This window comes from Bicyclus anynana, chromosome 17, assembly GCF_947172395.1.
Source record: "Bicyclus anynana chromosome 17, ilBicAnyn1.1, whole genome shotgun sequence".
Lineage (NCBI taxonomy): Eukaryota > Metazoa > Arthropoda > Insecta > Lepidoptera > Nymphalidae > Bicyclus > Bicyclus anynana.
The window spans coordinates 3,074,380-3,091,692 of record NC_069099.1 but is presented as its reverse complement, the minus strand read 5'-3'; the positions used below and the strand labels follow the sequence as shown (position 1 = coordinate 3,091,692).

Genomic DNA, 17,313 nt, shown 5'->3' with positions numbered 1-17,313 from the left:
TTTGTAAACATCGTAGATAAAACTAAAAATCATTCAATTGAAGCAGATGGTTCAATAATTCCACTTTTCATTCCCATATAATGTATGGGTTCATGATGGTGAGTACCAGGCGGTCAGTGGCTTTAAGACGTTGCACCTCGCAGGTAGAAGCTATTAAATAAGCAGATGCGTGGACACGTGCGGCGCATCGGCGCCGTGTGGTGGGTCAGTACCACCGACTTCTGACTAATTCTGTACACCTGGTGACCCGGGTTGTTAGATTAATCGTCTAACCCGTTAGTCGACTTCGGACTGCTTTTTTTATGTTTTATTTAAATTAATATTCATTATGTTAATTCAATCATGTCTACATTCTCATAAAATTTCGTACAGCGTACAAGAAAGTTTACAAGGGACAGTAAAGAAATCGAAGTTTCTTAAAGCAGTCATGAAACTATAGAAAGACCAAGTTATAATTCAGGATAAATTATTTTTTATAACCTTGTCACTTACCATCATGTGATATAGAGAATTTAATTCTAAAACAGCTATTTAGGGAATAATTAAAAATAAAGTATCAACACAAATGTTAAAACATTTTTCGTTTTATTTCGAAAACTTTAAATTTAATGTAATTTACATTTTCATATATAAACATCGGCTTTATACAATTTATCCCACGTGTTACCTCAGAACCTAGCGCAACACTACTGTAAAGCTTTATATACACTAGGCAACTTTTGATGCTCAACATTTGTATGGCAATGTTGCTTAATAACACGGCTATTAGTTTAGATTTTAGACACTCTTTTATACTGTCCACAAGATTCCAAGCTGGGGTATTTACTAAATTGTTGTTTAAAAAAATATATATTGAGCTTATTTGATATTCATTAGAGATTATTGTGTAAAATATTATGTAAAATCAATCAGAGAAGCAGCAATGTAATAATGCCAAATAAGCACGATGGTTTTGGATTTTTAAAATCCTCAAGTTAGCGAATAGGCCAGCTCAAGTCATAATGTGTGGCTTGCTTGGCACCTTTGCGCAACCTATGTTTACTTTCATAGTTCATACAATCAAGAAAAGTTACGTGTTGCTTCCAACATGTTGCGCGACAAATGTTGCCAAGTTGGATTAAAGGTCTGTACCAACTGGGTACCTACTGTATTTATTTTTGTGTAGAAAATAAATAAACTGCGTTATGTGGTACGCAAATGAAGTTAAGAGACCATAAAATTGACTTAGCTAATATTAAGGAAATCATTATTTTCCTTAGCGAACAGAATAAGATAAGTATAACATTATTTTTAACAACATACTTAGATAAATAATAATAATTTATTGTGATGAGGTTCCTATCAAAGATGATGTTATATAAATTTGTCGATGGTACTTATTAACATGTAGGTAAAAAATTCTTACCTATTATGTATTGTGCTACAGTACAATTAGGTACTTTATAACAATTTTTATACGAGAAAGTATATACTGAAACCGACCGTTCTTCTTATATTGACAGCCTAATTTCATATTGCGTTAGATGGACTGGAAAAATTAAAGTGTTATATGATTTTTATGACGGAAACGAATCAGAATTAAATGTTAAATATTGTCTAAGTAATCAATGTAATTATAGCTTTAAGCTCAAAATAACGATACTGCTTTGCGGCAGATATGATACAGTGGTAAACAAATATTGCATAATGATTATGGAAATGGTTTCGTTATATTTTTTTTCACAGCCCACAAGCGCGCGGTTGACTTGACGGCATACTTGACCTGTGTGTGGCTGGCGTAAGATACGCACGACATATCTCACGAAGAGAAAAAGACATAATCAACCAATAGCGGCCGAACCGGAAATATCTTTTTTTCGTTCTAGTTCGACGCTATTGGTCGAAAATAAATCATTTTGTCTTTGCGAGATATGTAGTGGTGTCTTAACATGAAATTAAAATCTACTTTTTGAAAATATGTATAACATTCGACGTCAATTAATCAAATCAAATTAGCTTTAGCAATTAGCTGGCACTTATACATTCACACAATGCATTTGTCTGTGTGCCGTCACGTCTTTACACTGCAACACACAAGCATAATGCGTGAAATGTGAATATGGCAATATTCTCTAACGATGTTTTGTACAACTCGCAAGTGCGAGTTTTGAATTCACCGCTATCTTTCTCATTCTGTAGTATCGTGTTAAACAGAGAGATATAGAGGTGATTTCGAAACTCGCACTTGCGAGTTATAAAAACATCGTTACAAAATAGCATAGCAGGTCACATTACAAATATTTTGTTAGTCGCCAATAGTTTTTAACTATAGCAAGCAACTTTCATGTTATACCTATTTAATTTCATATCCATTTAGCCGATTTTCTATGTCGGTCGATAAAATGGTACCCTAGGTATTTTTTTCATAAAACAGTAATCTGCTATAACTTTCTACATCTAGGATATTTACAAAATATACAGTATATTAAGCGTACATGTATATTTATTTAAACAAAACAAAAACAAAATAAAAGAAAATTAAACTAAAATGATTATTATTATGCATAGGTAAAATAAGCAAGTATAGTAGGTAGGTCTATAAACGATTAATAGGTATAACTTAAATGTTTTTCAACAAGCGTCTGTGAGACTAATTAATCTATGGACAACATCCTTCAAAAGGTGGATACAATGGAAGTCTTGTTATCAAGGAAATACAAATGGTGTTTTCGCTCCAAACTATAGAGGCCAGTGTCGTCAGACTCATTTTTAGAATTTCAATAATTTAGAGTAGACTCTACAGGTCATATTTTTAACATGGATTAAGATTTAAACCCCAATTTTCTTCAAAGTAAAGTGAACTTTAAACAGTAATGATGAGGTCTATTTCAGTTTAAAGTAAATAAATATAGATTTAATTCTTTATTCATAATCCATTTTAAAAATATGACCTGTAGACTGTAGACTCTAAATTATGGAACTACTAAACAGGTAAAGTTTAACCATACACAGTAATTTTTTGGTTCTTGTTTATTATTTTATTTCAAAGGACTTAGAGCACCAGCTCACTTAATTTGGTCGACTATCGAATTGCAAACGTTTACATTTAGTTGACCAACTTTTAATTGTACATAATCGAAAGGGAATCAGGATTCTTATGAGATCGCTGTCCATATAATAACATATATCGCTATACCTGCTAGTATACTCTGCGATTTAGTCGGCCAACTAAAAATTGTAAGTGAGCGTATGCCTTTAAGACCTTTGAAATAAAATAATAAACAATAAACAAAAAAAAATACTGTGGGCAGGAAAAGGGGGAGCTCATATAAGCCGTACAGACTACTTCAGTATTTTTTTTTTATTCTATACAAGTTAGCCCTTGACTACAATTTCACCTGATGGTAAGTGATGATGCAGTCTAAGATGGAAGCGGGCTAACTTGTTAGGAGAGAATCAAAATCCACACCCCTTTCGGTTTCTACACATTTTAGTCGAGTACGAACAGCTTTTGGATTTACCGCCCAAAAATCGTTCGTACTCGACTAAAATACTAAAGTAGTCCGAACTAGGCCTTAGTGTCATTTCACTAGTATAGGAGACCAGAGAGGATGTGACCGCAAATAAAATAATATTTATTAATCTATATCTATATATGTACACAATAAATTTTATAGTCGTATATTATATCTACCAGGACCACAGAGCTAGACAGAAGTCCTTCGGCACTGTTCACACTAAATGAATAATCAACAAGAAGCTTTTGGTGGAGTCAAAATTATACAGTGAACCTATATAAGAACTTTTTATTAGTCTAATCATAATATGTATTTATAATAATGTGTGCTTCCGTGGCTTTATACTTTACTTTGTACTTCTTTCAGTGTGAACAGCATCTTAAATAATGCTCATTTTCTATAAACAAAAATAGTACATTTAAATAAACACCATCAAAACTATTTATACACAACTTATTGCCATTTACAATAATCTATCTATCTATAACTTGCCTTTTTTAATAACCGACTTTACGGACCTGGGTCCCTTTTTAAGCCTGTTGTCACTTTATTGGTTAACAATTTTCTACATAGAAAGAAAGCCTGCGATAGCCACACATACTTGTACCACATTGCATGACAGCTGAACTTGTCAACCCATGCTCCTACAAGTATCGTGCCATATTAAGAATGGTTTGGCATGGAAACTTCGTTCGTAACACTGCCGATGTTGCGCGCGGGCCGGGGGGCATGTAGCGATGAATGAATAACCTACGACTGATGCACGTCACTTCCCCGCACTTTTTAAGGCTTGTTGCGAAGCTAAGCGACATGATTACTTATATTTTGCCGTGGAAAATATAACAAAATACGCTTTATGGTCGGTTGAGGGTCCTGCTACCCTCCCAAACCACAAGAAGTGCTAACATGCGACCAGTAACGAAAAAATATAGACAACAATTTCGTCCAAATGCGTCGGAATTGTACCAATCCCATCTCTTTCATTGATTGAGCTTTATCTATTTCTATTCACGATATTGGTCGCTTGTTAGCGCCACTGGACTGTGGCTCCATAACTGTCAAGTCTGGCAAGTTCGTTGATTAATGCGGGCGACGGGGGAAAGACTGCGCGGGTGATATCGTGCATGCGTGGAAGTGAGGTGCATCAGTAGTGGGTTTTTCATTCATCGCTACACGCCCCCCAGCCTGCGCGGACCATCGGGAGTGTTACGAACGAAGTTGCCAAGCTATAGCTTCTGTACTTACCTATAGTAGGAGAATAAGCTGACAATATTTCAGCCTTTATAAAATTAGGTAGATCTGGTTATTGCAGGCTCTTATTCCAACACTTTATAGATAGATAGTCCATTATTAACGGCTGTTAAATAAACTGCCCAAGACTATACATTAAAAATATTACATCAATGACTATATATTCCATTTTTAACAATTTACAATTGCAATACAAATAAAAGGCACACAACTTTTAAATTGGTATACGTACAGGGTGTTTAGAAAAGTGCCTGCATACTCATATCGGTGGAATTATTGAGGAATTACGTCACTCATAAACAGACGAGGGCCTGTAGCTACGTGGAACGTAGATTCTTTCTATAATAGAAAACGCTTCGAAAATTAAATAACGTATGGGCTATCAACAAGTCACGTGATCAAGTTTTTGATCGGATCTGTCATCTGTCAATCCCATATATTTTTTTTGTTTTCGAAAAGAGAATCGGCGAACAGAATGCAAAATGTCAAAGAATATATACATATTGGCTGTATACAGACAAACAGATTTTCATTTGGTTTTTACAGCCGCAAGAGAATGAGTATTGAGAGAAAACAGGCTACAATCTACTAAGCGATCAGAATGTTCAAAATACTCCTGTAGCTGTTTTACATGTCCACGTTCTACGGTCGTTGTGACCACGTCACTGATGACGTCATTAATTTCGCTCACATAAGGCTCACAACGAACCATCTCAAGAGTTGGGCGGGTCCCAAGGTAATACGGGGATAAAATATAGCCTGCATTACTCAGTGAAGATGTAATGGTGATAGAATTTTTAAAATCAGTGTTTTAATTATAACATACAAAAAATCAATTCTTACCTCTGTATATGAAATATAATATTTATTAAATATTATGAATTAGGCATTTTAACATATTAAATGGCAGATATAATTGTTTTTAGTTGATTAATCAACACTGAAGAAAGTTTTCCAAGATACAAAACATAATAATAATATCCATTTTATTAAAGATTTCAATAATTTGTGCATTATATTCTATTTACTTTAATTGCAAAGGCTGTCCAAAATAGAGATCAAGGAAAATGGGCTATTAGCAAATTAATTCATAAAAGACTTGAGCTTTAAATAAAATAAATATATTTTTTCTAACAAAATAAACACTTCAATTACAAGATATTATGGAATATTAATAGTTATTAAAACAAGTTATTCAGAGTTTGCTGGCATTTTTAAAATCACCCTATATAACTGGAACTATATTACTAATATGTCAGTATTATAAGGAATACGAGTGGAAACATACTCTTAAAACTTCACTCAAACCAACGGCATACAACATTTAATTCAATTCAATTCAATTCTTCTTTATGGCTTTCATTTGTGCCAACTGGCACTGTTTATCTCGCCAGTGTCGAGTAGATGGAGGAGGCACGATGGAGATTGTACAACATTTATATTATATTGATAAAATGATAACCAACACTAAGAGCATTTATTTTTTTATTAGCCAGGCAGTTTTCTGTCCTTAGCAGTTTATCCCATTTTCCCTCCCCAGCCATTGTTTTATATAAATAAATATATTTGGACAACACAGCCCCAAAGTAAGCGTAGTTGTGTTAGGGTTCATTTACACAAGCAGCCACTGCTACAGTTAACAGCAGTAAAGTCGTCTGTAGCAGTTGCTGTTGCCGTCGACTGCCACCGTTGGCAACGTGCTGCTAGAGTAAATGAACACTTATAGAAGGCCTGGGCCGGGGATGGGCATTCCATTTTCCTACAACACCACAGCTCATAGTTTGTCCACTGAACACATGAGAATAATATCTAAATATATACAATTTGACATGATGACGTCTGAAGGTAGTGAAACCGTCCCATATCATAGTGATTATTTTCATAATAAGAGCATTTAATATTTGACTCAATTGTTTACAATACCAATTTTTAAAAGTATGTTCCCACCCTAACTTACACAATGGTCACACTTGAATGTCTCACGTGAAAACACTTGTCTTTATTAATCAGTTACGTCACTTCACTTCACTGAACAACCATTGCGTCCACTATATACACTTGCACTTTATTTTTACATTTTCACCATCACTATGTAGATCCCGTGGTTATGGTATTTCTAATCGCAGTCCATGTCAGTGTTGTACTGTCGATCTCTGTCGTTGGAGTTGAAGGAGGTTGAGGAGTTGGTTGATCCAGTTGAGTTGGTGGTACGGTTCGGCAAGGCCCACACGCCGCCTGCAGTCACAGATGAAGCGGGAGATATTGAGCCCGATGGACTGGTGTCGTTCAATGAGTCCCAAGTCTGCGAGGAGATCCTTCGTATGAAAGTCGGCATGCCGCCCGCGCGACGTTGTATCACAATGTGTGGTGCTGGAAATAAAATGTTTACAGTTTAGTGTGACAGTCGCGTGGAACAATGGATTTCTGCATCCATGGCCGTGGATGTCTCATCATCATCATTATCATAATCATTCCTCCTTAATCCGGCTTTAATACAAACTATAAACAACTATAAACTACCTCCCTACCAAATTTCAACTTTGTAAGTCAAGTCGTTTTTGATATTTTGTGATGAGTGCTTTTGTATAATAAGTATTTATAAGTTGTACATAAATGTATAATTAAGATGAAGTCAGCTATCTTAGTGCATAGCACCTACTTACTCATATAATATTGAACAATATATAACAATAATTCTTACTTTGGGGATAAGATTGTTATGTGTTTAATAACCAAATACACTTTTTTATTTATTTATTTATTCAGTTGTAATTCTTCTAGTCCCAGAAGAGTATGTCTATGTATGTAGTAATATATTGACAGTATTATCTAATATATAAAATTCTCGTGTCGCGGTGTTCGAACTTGAACTCCTCCGAAACGGCTCGACCGATTTTGATGAAATTTTTTGTGCATATTCAGTTGGTCTGAGAATCGGCCAACATCTATTTTTCAAACCCCTAAATCCTAGGATAGGGTAGTGGTAGGGTAGGGGTATGGTATAGGGATAGGGTAGGGGTAGGGTAGCGGTAGGGTAGGGGTAGGGTAGGGGTAGGGTAGGGGTAGGGGTAGGAGTATGGTAGTGTAAGGTAGGGATAGGGAAGAAGTGCAAATAAATAAATTAATAAGTCAAAGCGAAGCTTGAGCGAGTCCGCTAGTTATTTAATAAAGATAGATTATTATTTAATAAAGACATACTTACTTGTATTTACAAAAAGACTTGATAGTGGAGTACCTGCAATACAAATAGAGCATTACTTAGATTGAAAACATTAAAATAAATAGTAATAGTATACACGCGACTTCGTTCACCAGAAAGCGGTGTAAAGTATCGTTGTATTATTATTAACCGACTTCCAAAAAGGAGGAGGTTCTACGTTCGGCTGTATGTATGTTTTTTTTTTATGTATGTCCAGCGATAATTCCGTCATTTATGGACCGATTTTGGAAATTCTTTTTTTTTTAACTATACCATAGATGATTCTAAAGCCACATATACATGGAGCAGCCAACTCTTAGTGGCCAAATGCGAAAAAGGCCCTGGAAGAAGAAGATACTTGACTGATGGGAGGCTTCGGCCGTGGCTTGTTACTACCCTACCGACAAAGACGTACCGCCAAGCGAATTTGGCATTTCGGTACTATGTAGTGTTGAAACCGAAAGGGGTTGTGGATTTTCTTCCTCCTCCTAAAAAATTGGCCCGCTGCCATCTTAGATTGCATCATAACTTACCATCAGGTGAGATTGTAGTCAAGGGCTAACTTGTAAAGAATAAAAAAAAAAGAAAATATATGAAGTTTCTGCTGGGGAAGTTTTAACTGCCAAATTTCCCAACAAACACCTTTGCAAAATGTTTTTCATTTCATCACTTTTGTGCAATCAGCTGCGACAGCTATTAGCAAATTGCTTGAAGGTACTTAATAGCATGTGCAGTTGGTCCACAACAAATCAATCTATCTATCATGAAAACTGCATGAAAATTCGTAATTTATAATTTTCGAGCTTTTCACGAACAAACAAAGGATTTTATAGTATGTGTAGATAGAATCACACTATTTATGCTCCATGTCAAAGATTTTTTGAATCCCAGCATTTTTAATACTAAGCTGGTACTAATACAGAGAGACATGTATGGATGGCAGATGTTACTTACGTAATCGGATGTGATGTGGTTCTAAGGTGGGCGCTCTGAAGGTGGTGGTCGTGGAGGACGTGGCGCCGGTGGGCGGAGGCGCAGTGGTCGCCGGCGCGGTGGTCGTGGACGCGGTGGTCGTAGGCGCAGTGGTCGTGGGCGCGGTGGTCGTGGGCGCGACCGGCGCGGCCGGAGCGTCCGGCGGCAGTAGCGAGCGCCGACACACCGGGCATGTAGCGTGTAGCTCTAGCCACGGAGTTATGCACGCCTGGTGGAATATGTGTTCGCACTCCAGTCGGGACACTTTCTCATCTGAAATAGATTAGGGTTCGTATGGTATGACGTCACTTATTTTTTTTTTTATTCTTAACAAGTTACTCCTTGAGTACAATCTCACCTGATGGTAAGTGATGATGCAATCTAAGATGGAAGCCGGATAACTTGTTAGGAGTAAAATGAAAAACCGCACCACCTATTTCTCTATGGCCACTTATTTTTCTATGGTCAGTTATTTTTCTATGGTCAATTATTTTTCTATGGTCACTTATTTCTAGAGTATTTTTTTGATGTCATAAATCGATGTACCCGGCTGCAAGCATGAAAGTGTACCTTTTAGTTAGGTATTATATGGTACTAAATACACGTGATAGCCTAGTGGACATGACCTCTACCTTCGATTTGGATTAAGTTGGTTCGAATCCGGTGCGGGGCATGCACCTCCAACTTTTAAATATGTGCATTTTAAGAAATTAAATATCACATATCTCAAACAGTTACTAAAGAGTAACTGTTTGAGACGTGTGATATGACTCACTGAAAAAGTGAAAAACATAGTGAGGAAACCTGCATGATATGCATGTATGTTCTTAAGTCTGCCAATACGCGTTTGGCCAGCGTGGTGGACTAAGGCCCTACTCTTCATTCCGAGAAGAGACTCTTGTTCAACAGTGAGCCGAATATGGGTTGTTAATGATGACTAAATACACAATAATCCTGCTAAATAGGGCTAAAAAATACAAAATAGATTAATATTTATCTAGACAGGTTGCAGGGAGTGTTACAAACGAATTCGTCAAGCTATAGCAGACGCTCAGACTAATTACATAAGGACCTGCTTCGCTAGACGTTACTTTTCCGTCAAAGTATATGTTCAACGATCTAATGCGATTATAAAAACTGTCGCTATAGAATCGATGTTTTATAGTTGTAATTGTGTTCGTCGATTAAAGAGCTCCGTAAAAATACCTTTTTGTGTAGTTGAATGGTGTAAAAAAACGGTCAACAACTTCTAGTTTAGTCTATACAAATATTATAAAGAGGAAAACTTTGTTTGTATGTTTGTTTGTTTGTTTGATTGTAATGAATAGGCTCAAAAACTACTGGACCGAAAACATTTCACCATTCGAAAGCTACATAATGTAGCTTTCGAATGGTGAAATGTTTTCCACAACTAACATAGGCTAAATTTTATTTCGAAAAAAAATGGGGTTCCGTAAGATATTTGGGTTTTTCGGACACAAGGTGTAAAAAATCAACCAGAAAAGTAGGCTAGGGGTAGGGTAGGGTAGGGGTAGGATAGAGGTAGGATAGGGTAGGGTAGTTGAAAGTTTACATCGAGATTCACGCGGACGAAGTCGCGGGCGTCGGCTAGTATAAGATATATAACCTAATCCAAGCTCGTTATCCTCGAAAAATGACGGACAATTTTGTTTATGAATGAAATGCGACACAAGTCTTTATGTAATTAGTCTGAGAGGAAACGGCATGAGCGTACCCAGCTGGAAGTTCTCCCAGCACACGGAGCACGCGGTGTTGGCGGCGGCCTGCTCCGCGCTCACGGTCTGCGTCGGCAGCGCCGCCAGCCGCTCGCGCGGCATCGGCGGCGGGCCCGTGTGCTCCAGCTGCCCCAGCAGCTGCGTCACCACGGCGTCCAGACCTGCAACATTATTTTTTTAAAGAAATAGGTATACTAACAGTAATATAAATCCGCCTTTATGGTTTAATTACATAATGCTTTTTGACGGCCTCCGTGGCGCAGTGGTATGTGCGGTGGATTTACAAAACGGAGGTCCTGGGTTCAAAGTGATCTGAAGGTAGCACATACGATGTTATTTTTCGCTTTTTAGTTTATTTGTGTGATTTTGAAGTCGGCCCAATTCATTTGTTAAAAAGATTTTATTTTTCTGTTTTTAGTGTCCTAACATAGTGAAGGAAAGCACCACAGTGCGAGCAATTTCTTTATGTTCATTTGAACACAAAATTACTGAACCGATTTTTATGAAAATCAAATAGAACCAATCTCGAAGTATAATCAATCTCTTTCAAACAAAAAAGAATTTTCAAAAAAAAAAAAAATACGCATAAAATTGAGAACCTCCACCTTTATTTTGTAGTCTTTTAAAAATAAAATAAATTTCTCACCTTCACCACCAAAAACATAATCCCCTGGAGTCCCAACAAGCACGAAGGGTGATCCGGCCGTCATGGCCCCAGGGGGGGGCCTCCCACCACTGATCATCCACAGCAACTCTTCCATAATTGTCGGGCTATTGTGGAACGGTCGTTGTGGGTTACTGTTAGCAGTGCTGGTGGTGGTTCCTGTGTTACCAGTGGCCGTACTGACACCAGTACTTGCAGTGCTAGCTGGCACTGTAGATGTGCCATTGGATGCACTGTTCGAAGTTGTCACTGCTGGATTGCTTGAAAGTGCAGTACTAAAAAAAAATAAGAAAGAATTATTTTGGGACCTACACTGAAAAAAGAAAATGAAAATCACACACATAACATTATTACATTTAACTTATGTCATACTTATGCAATAAAAAAAATTATTATAGCATTAATCAATACTGCAGTCAGTTTTTGAGATAACCAAGGGAGATAACTGTGAGTTCTAATTACTTTTGATGATTATGATTATAGGATTTTTCGTCGTTTGTTTTTTTTATGTATTCCTTTTGCCCAATCTCGATAAAATGTAGCTTATAATGTTTAAGATCTTATATGCCTCTGAATGCTGCATTAAAATTGGTTCAAAAAATTTGGAATTTAGTTACTATTGCTATTCTTTTATCACAGCTATTAAAATTTATATTCATTTTGTTCAAATAACAGACAATTTGCTACCACTCTAATGTAGGCCTAAGACCACACCACAACATATCTTGAGATGAGGTAAAGACAAATGTCGACTGGAGTCGAAAATATCGCTCTCTCATTTATTGCCATGGAAATAAAGAGTTGGGGCCACTCCTTAGCTATTGGTCTACAATATGTATTTCACTCTGGACATATTATTGTGTTGTTGTCTTGGCTTAATGGTGCCAGGTCTATTGTGTGGGAGAAAAAAACACTGAGTAGATTCTGAAATATGAGTCTTAGTTGAAGGAATAGAAAAATAATTTACCGTATTTGTCTGCCAGTCATTAGAAATGCTAGGTCATTTAACATTGGTGGATTGCTCTGAAAATAATATGGTTCATTAATATGTTTGACTGTTTCAGTTGTCAAACATATTACAATGCAAATACAAAACACTAATAAATAATTATAAAAATAAAAATCAACTCTCCCACTGTGGGACATTTCAATGCCCAAGTAATGGGGTCAGGGCTCCAGAGTGAGGAACCCCCTCACAATACGCGCCGTCTCAAGAATCACTGCCTTCTGTATTCGACTCTTGATCCAACAGTTAAGCAAAAGCTTTTTAAGGTGTTTTTTACAGCTTTTCGCTATAACAGCTTTGTTATTGTGAATTGAATAATTACAGCAACTATTATTTGATGACCAAGTGGCACAGTGGTAGTGAGCCTTCTATTTCCTTGGCAGTGGGTTCGATTCCCATAACTGGAAGTCTGTATGGCCTGGGTTTCAATAAGTTTCATGATTAGATAGCTATTGTCCTTTATAATGTATATAAAGTATGACAAAATAAAACCACAAACAGTATGAATCAATTATGGAAACTAAATAGATAAGATAGGTACAATTAAGTTATTATCAGAAATTTATAATTGTTCAACTACTTGTTGAACTACAACAATGAATAACTGATTTATTTTGTTAATTTGCATGAAAATTTAATAATACCATATAATTTTTTTGCTCAGGTCTAGGAGTGGAACAAAGGATTTTTGATCATATTTCTGTGGGCTTGTCATTAACATTAGATAAGTTTTAATTATAAATATAGTATCACACTAAATTTTTGTTTTATTTATTTAATTGTCTTTTTTTTAATATTAACATTTAACATTTTTTCACACTGCAACTACAGAATGATGCAGCTGAAATTTAAAATAGATTGACCTACTAATTAATTTACTGTATTTATTAATTTAGAACCTGGCATAAGTTAACTTTTTATTCCAAAAAAACGTGAATTTGTGAAACAATGCCACAGTCATCAGTGTCCACTAGTAAATAAATCAATTATTCATTGGTCATAATAAACTTCTACAAAAGAATTGTGGAAGTTTATTACGTCTCCCCTATTTTCAATACAACACTCTGTCAAAATCACCATACAGCAATGCAATGCATTATAAAAGTATCCTACAATTTAATTATATTTATTTACATATAAAAATAAAAAAAAAAAGCAAATCTACACTAATTTTAAGTTTGCGACTTTACTTATCACATATTTTTTTTAATATAAACTTACTAACAAAATTAAATGTATCATGACAAAAACTTCAAGTTATTATTTAGTTGTTGTAGAAATTTGAACTTTTAGCTTTGTAATGCAATGCATTCCAGCATTTCACAGCTATCAAGTAGAGCGTAACCTGTATATGCTGTATGTGCTAACCCTTATAATACAAAGTTATTTTACTCTATTCAAATCATCAGAATCGTCCAGTCCCATGTCCTCAATGTTGCTCATGTCAGCGTCACTGTAGTTGTCACTGGGCACTGGCACCACACCCTCAGTGCCACCCTCCAGCTGCTCTATGAAACCACCCTCACAATAGGGGCATATGTATTCCTGAAAAAGGTATATACAATCTATATTATAAAAAATAATACATATAAAGTTATTAGTTATAACTAAATTATCTGTCTTGATGGTTGAGAGAACCCAGTAATACAAGTTTCCACCTAGTGCAAGGTCCTTGCAACTTGTATGTAATACTTCAGTTATTGAATAAAATTTCTTTTTATTTTTCTTAAAAGAGGTAAAGTTTGGGAGGGGGTAATATGTAACTGATAAATTGATTTTAAAAATCTCTTTTACCAATGGAAAGCCACATTAGTTGTGAGTGTCATAGATAATTTTTCATTTCTGTATTCCCTTGGCCTTTGCTAGTATAATATAAAAAACTTTGTATGGATATTGTTTAACTTGAAATCTATACTAATATTATAAAGCTGAAGAGTTTGTTTGTTTACTTGAACACAATAATCTCAGGAACTACTACTCTGATTTGAAAAATTTATCGAGGAAGGCTATAGGGTATATATTATGCCCTTGTTCCTGTTTTTATGAGAACCATGCGGGTGGAGCCGTGCAGCATCAGCTATATCATATTTCATTTTATTTTGTTGTCTACAAAGTATAAGTAGTGTCATTATATAGATAAATTTACTAGTGGAAACTCTTTATAAATACATTAACGGAAATTCACAAAACATCATAGTCAGTGAATATCAAAAAAGAATTTTTGTTTAAAAAAAAACAACTTGAATTTTTTAGGTAAATACATATTATCTTAATAGAGAAACATCGCATATTAAATGAGATTGATTCTTCACTTTCTAATGTGCATGTTATTGCACCTTTCTCCTCAATCCTAAATGCTTTCCAACACTGAGATGACAGTTTTGTACATAGGATTAAGCTAAAAACAATGTGTGACATTCAACTGGCAATTACTCAAAACTGAACAAGCCACATGCCAAATTCACAAACACTGCCGAAGATAATATTCTAAATGCACAAAATTTATTAATAAGAGGTCAGAATATTCTACATGTCACTGTAAAACTACAACAAAGTCATAATATCTGATTTTGTTATGGTTATGAAAACCAAACTTTGTTGTGTAATTACTTCATATCAAGTGGTTGGTCATAATAAACAGATTCTACTATAATGAAAAATGGTTATAGCTATTGTTTTAATGTGGGGTTAGGCCAATAGTCAGATTGGCAGACTTCACACACGCAGATAATTAAGAAAATTCTCTGGCATGCAGTTTTCCTCACAATGTTTTTCCTTCACTCCTCTCATTTTAAGGTAAACATTTATGGTGTTTTTTTTGTTTTAATTTTAAAAACTATAACAGAAATCACTTTAAGCATTTTTTATTGTAATAAATACCATTATTATTCTATCAATTTTTGATCAGCCAAAACAATAGCTATTGTTTTGGCTGTTCAAAAATTGCTATAATAAATTAGTATCACTTCTGCCCAATATTTTTTATTTTCTACCTGTACAAAGTACATTATTGATGTATAAATACATTTTTATTGTTGGGATGATGTAATTGGCTATTCACATTGATAAACATACGCCAGTTTCATAGGTTTCCATTTTTCTTACAATATACGTCATAAATGTAAGCCTAAATTGGGATTTCCTACCGGTTGGTAGTCAAGAAAAACCAATTTAAAAGGCAATTAGGATGATATACGTCTTAAGCCAGCCGGTACGTACAGCCAGCATACGCAGTTGATAAGGCATGACCTTGAAACTGCATCACAGGTCACGATTACGGAGAATTTAGGGGAAAATGTGTGGCAATAATAACTATACTATTGATTTTTACCTGTTCAGCATCTAGGAATTCCACAAGACACGTATGGCAAAAGAATCGCGGAGGTGGTCTTCGCTCTACCAAAGAATCAGCCATCCTTATTATTTATTCACTATCACTCCAAGAAATGTATAATAAATAAAATGACACAGGGACTGCGCTTTCAATCAATGAACAAAAATTTATCATTCGCCATTTTTTTAAGACATGCTTGGTTTTTTTTTAATAATACAGATTACAAAAAGAAACACAGACTCAAAGAACATGTAATACATGTGACATGCATATGACTTTTATCACAGATTATATAATTTTGTTAAGTTACGGGCGCAAACGGCTAAAGTTACGGGCTTAGACCATTAATAACTGGACTTGGCTCGCTAACCGTTACCCCTCTGGCAAAGATCAAAAATCTATGATCTAACGCGTTTATAAAAACTGTTGCTACAGAATCGATGTTTCATTGATGTAATCGTTTTCGTCGTGTAAAGAGCTCCCTAAAAATGCCGGTTTGTGTAGTTAAATGGCATAAAAACGGCCAAAAACTTGTAGTTTAGTAAAAGATGGAGTAACGTTTCATTTGAAAGTATTAAAGTATATTATTAAACCTTAATTTTATCAAATTTTTAATAAAAACAATTTATAAAAAGAATCTATTCTTTTGACGAAACAGCCAAACATCGATCAGTAATCGAATATTCTATGTATTTAATCTGTGGATAGTCTAAGCAATGCCACAGTAAAAATATATACAAGCAGTAGTTTGATTTCATACTAGAGGTCGAAACGCGAGCTATGCCTACGCACCTCGAACTCGGGGCGTAGGGTGCACACAGTCGCGACTGTGCCGCAGTGACGAACGCACGGTGCTTTGACACCTATATATAATGGACATGTGGCATTTTACGTCAAATTAGGTCAAGGAATTATTTTTTTAAAGAATCAACGAAATTTTTTCGTAACATCTCTAACTTAAAGAAAGCTACCTCAATGGAGCGAGATAGATATTTTTTAGTCATTGCGTAAAGAGGTTAGACATATTTTACATGAAAACATCAATTATGTCAGTTGTGCTTGTGACCAAATTATCCTTCAAGGTCATTGATTAGTATCAGCCTTATTTAAATCTACCAATCAAAAAACAACACGCATTTTATTAATCACTTCCTATTTTACTACAATTTACAAAGTATTTTATTTGTTTACATTAAAAAAGTATATTTATAATCACAAAACTAAATGGAAACACAAAGTTGGCAAATGTAATTAAAATGCCGGAGGCATTTTAATTACATTTGCCAACTTTGTGCAGCAGCAGCAGCGCTATCGCATATTTACGTACCGCGCTGCTGTAGGTATTTTTTTCAAAAATACGGCCGAGTTACAATACTGCTTGAATATATTGTTACTGTGGCAATGTGTTTGTTAATGTGTGTAAAAATTACGCGTGTGTGTATTGCGAGTCATATTTATAGTTGTGTGTAGTCTATGGACACAGAATATACTTAATGGTGTTAAATGTTTTCGATGTGTGAGTTTACCTCGTCGCCCTCAAAAAATGACAGACTTTTTTGTTGGTGAATTTGAGTGCGAACCACGTCCAGTTATTAATGGTCTAAGAATCTAATACAAACAAAAATCTTTTTCCTTCATAGCAACAAGTATAAAA

At 35.3% G+C, this 17,313-nt stretch overlaps 1 protein-coding gene across 2 annotated transcripts; it reads right to left on the bottom strand.

Annotated features, from left to right (window-relative positions):
• Positions 1 to 564: 564 nt before the first annotated feature.
• On the bottom strand, positions 565 to 15,873 carry LOC112046822 (E3 ubiquitin-protein ligase RNF115). 2 transcript variants are annotated; one of them, XM_024083631.2, is made up of 8 exons: positions 15,657 to 15,873; positions 13,718 to 13,870; positions 12,287 to 12,342; positions 11,302 to 11,594; positions 10,655 to 10,816; positions 8,902 to 9,192; positions 7,951 to 7,983; positions 565 to 7,118 (listed from the first exon to the last, which is right to left on the bottom strand). In XM_024083631.2, the coding sequence occupies exons 1-8, from the start codon at positions 15,738 to 15,740 to the stop codon at positions 6,865 to 6,867; spliced, it is 1,326 nt and encodes a 441-aa protein (XP_023939399.2). In that variant the 5' UTR covers positions 15,741 to 15,873; the 3' UTR covers positions 565 to 6,864. The 2 variants fall into 2 exon arrangements, with proteins under 2 accessions (XP_023939399.2, XP_052742598.1); XM_052886638.1 differs by lacking the exon at positions 15,657 to 15,873 and having other exon boundaries at positions 13,694 to 13,819.
• Positions 15,874 to 17,313: the final 1,440 nt, after the last annotated feature.

Excerpts from the sequence above, each read along its gene's own strand:
- LOC112046822 (XM_024083631.2), bottom strand. The coding sequence starts at position 15,740 with ATGGCTGATTCTTTGGTAGAGCGAAGACCACCTCCGCGATTCTTTTGC. Across the intron at positions 10,817-11,301 it reads TTATGTTTTTGGTGGTGAAG|GTCTGGACGCCGTGGTGACG; the intron begins GTGAGAAATTTA and ends ATAATGTTGCAG. Across the intron at positions 7,984-8,901 it reads ACCACATCACATCCGATTAC|GTACTCCACTATCAAGTCTT; the intron begins GTAAGTAACATC and ends TTTGTATTGCAG.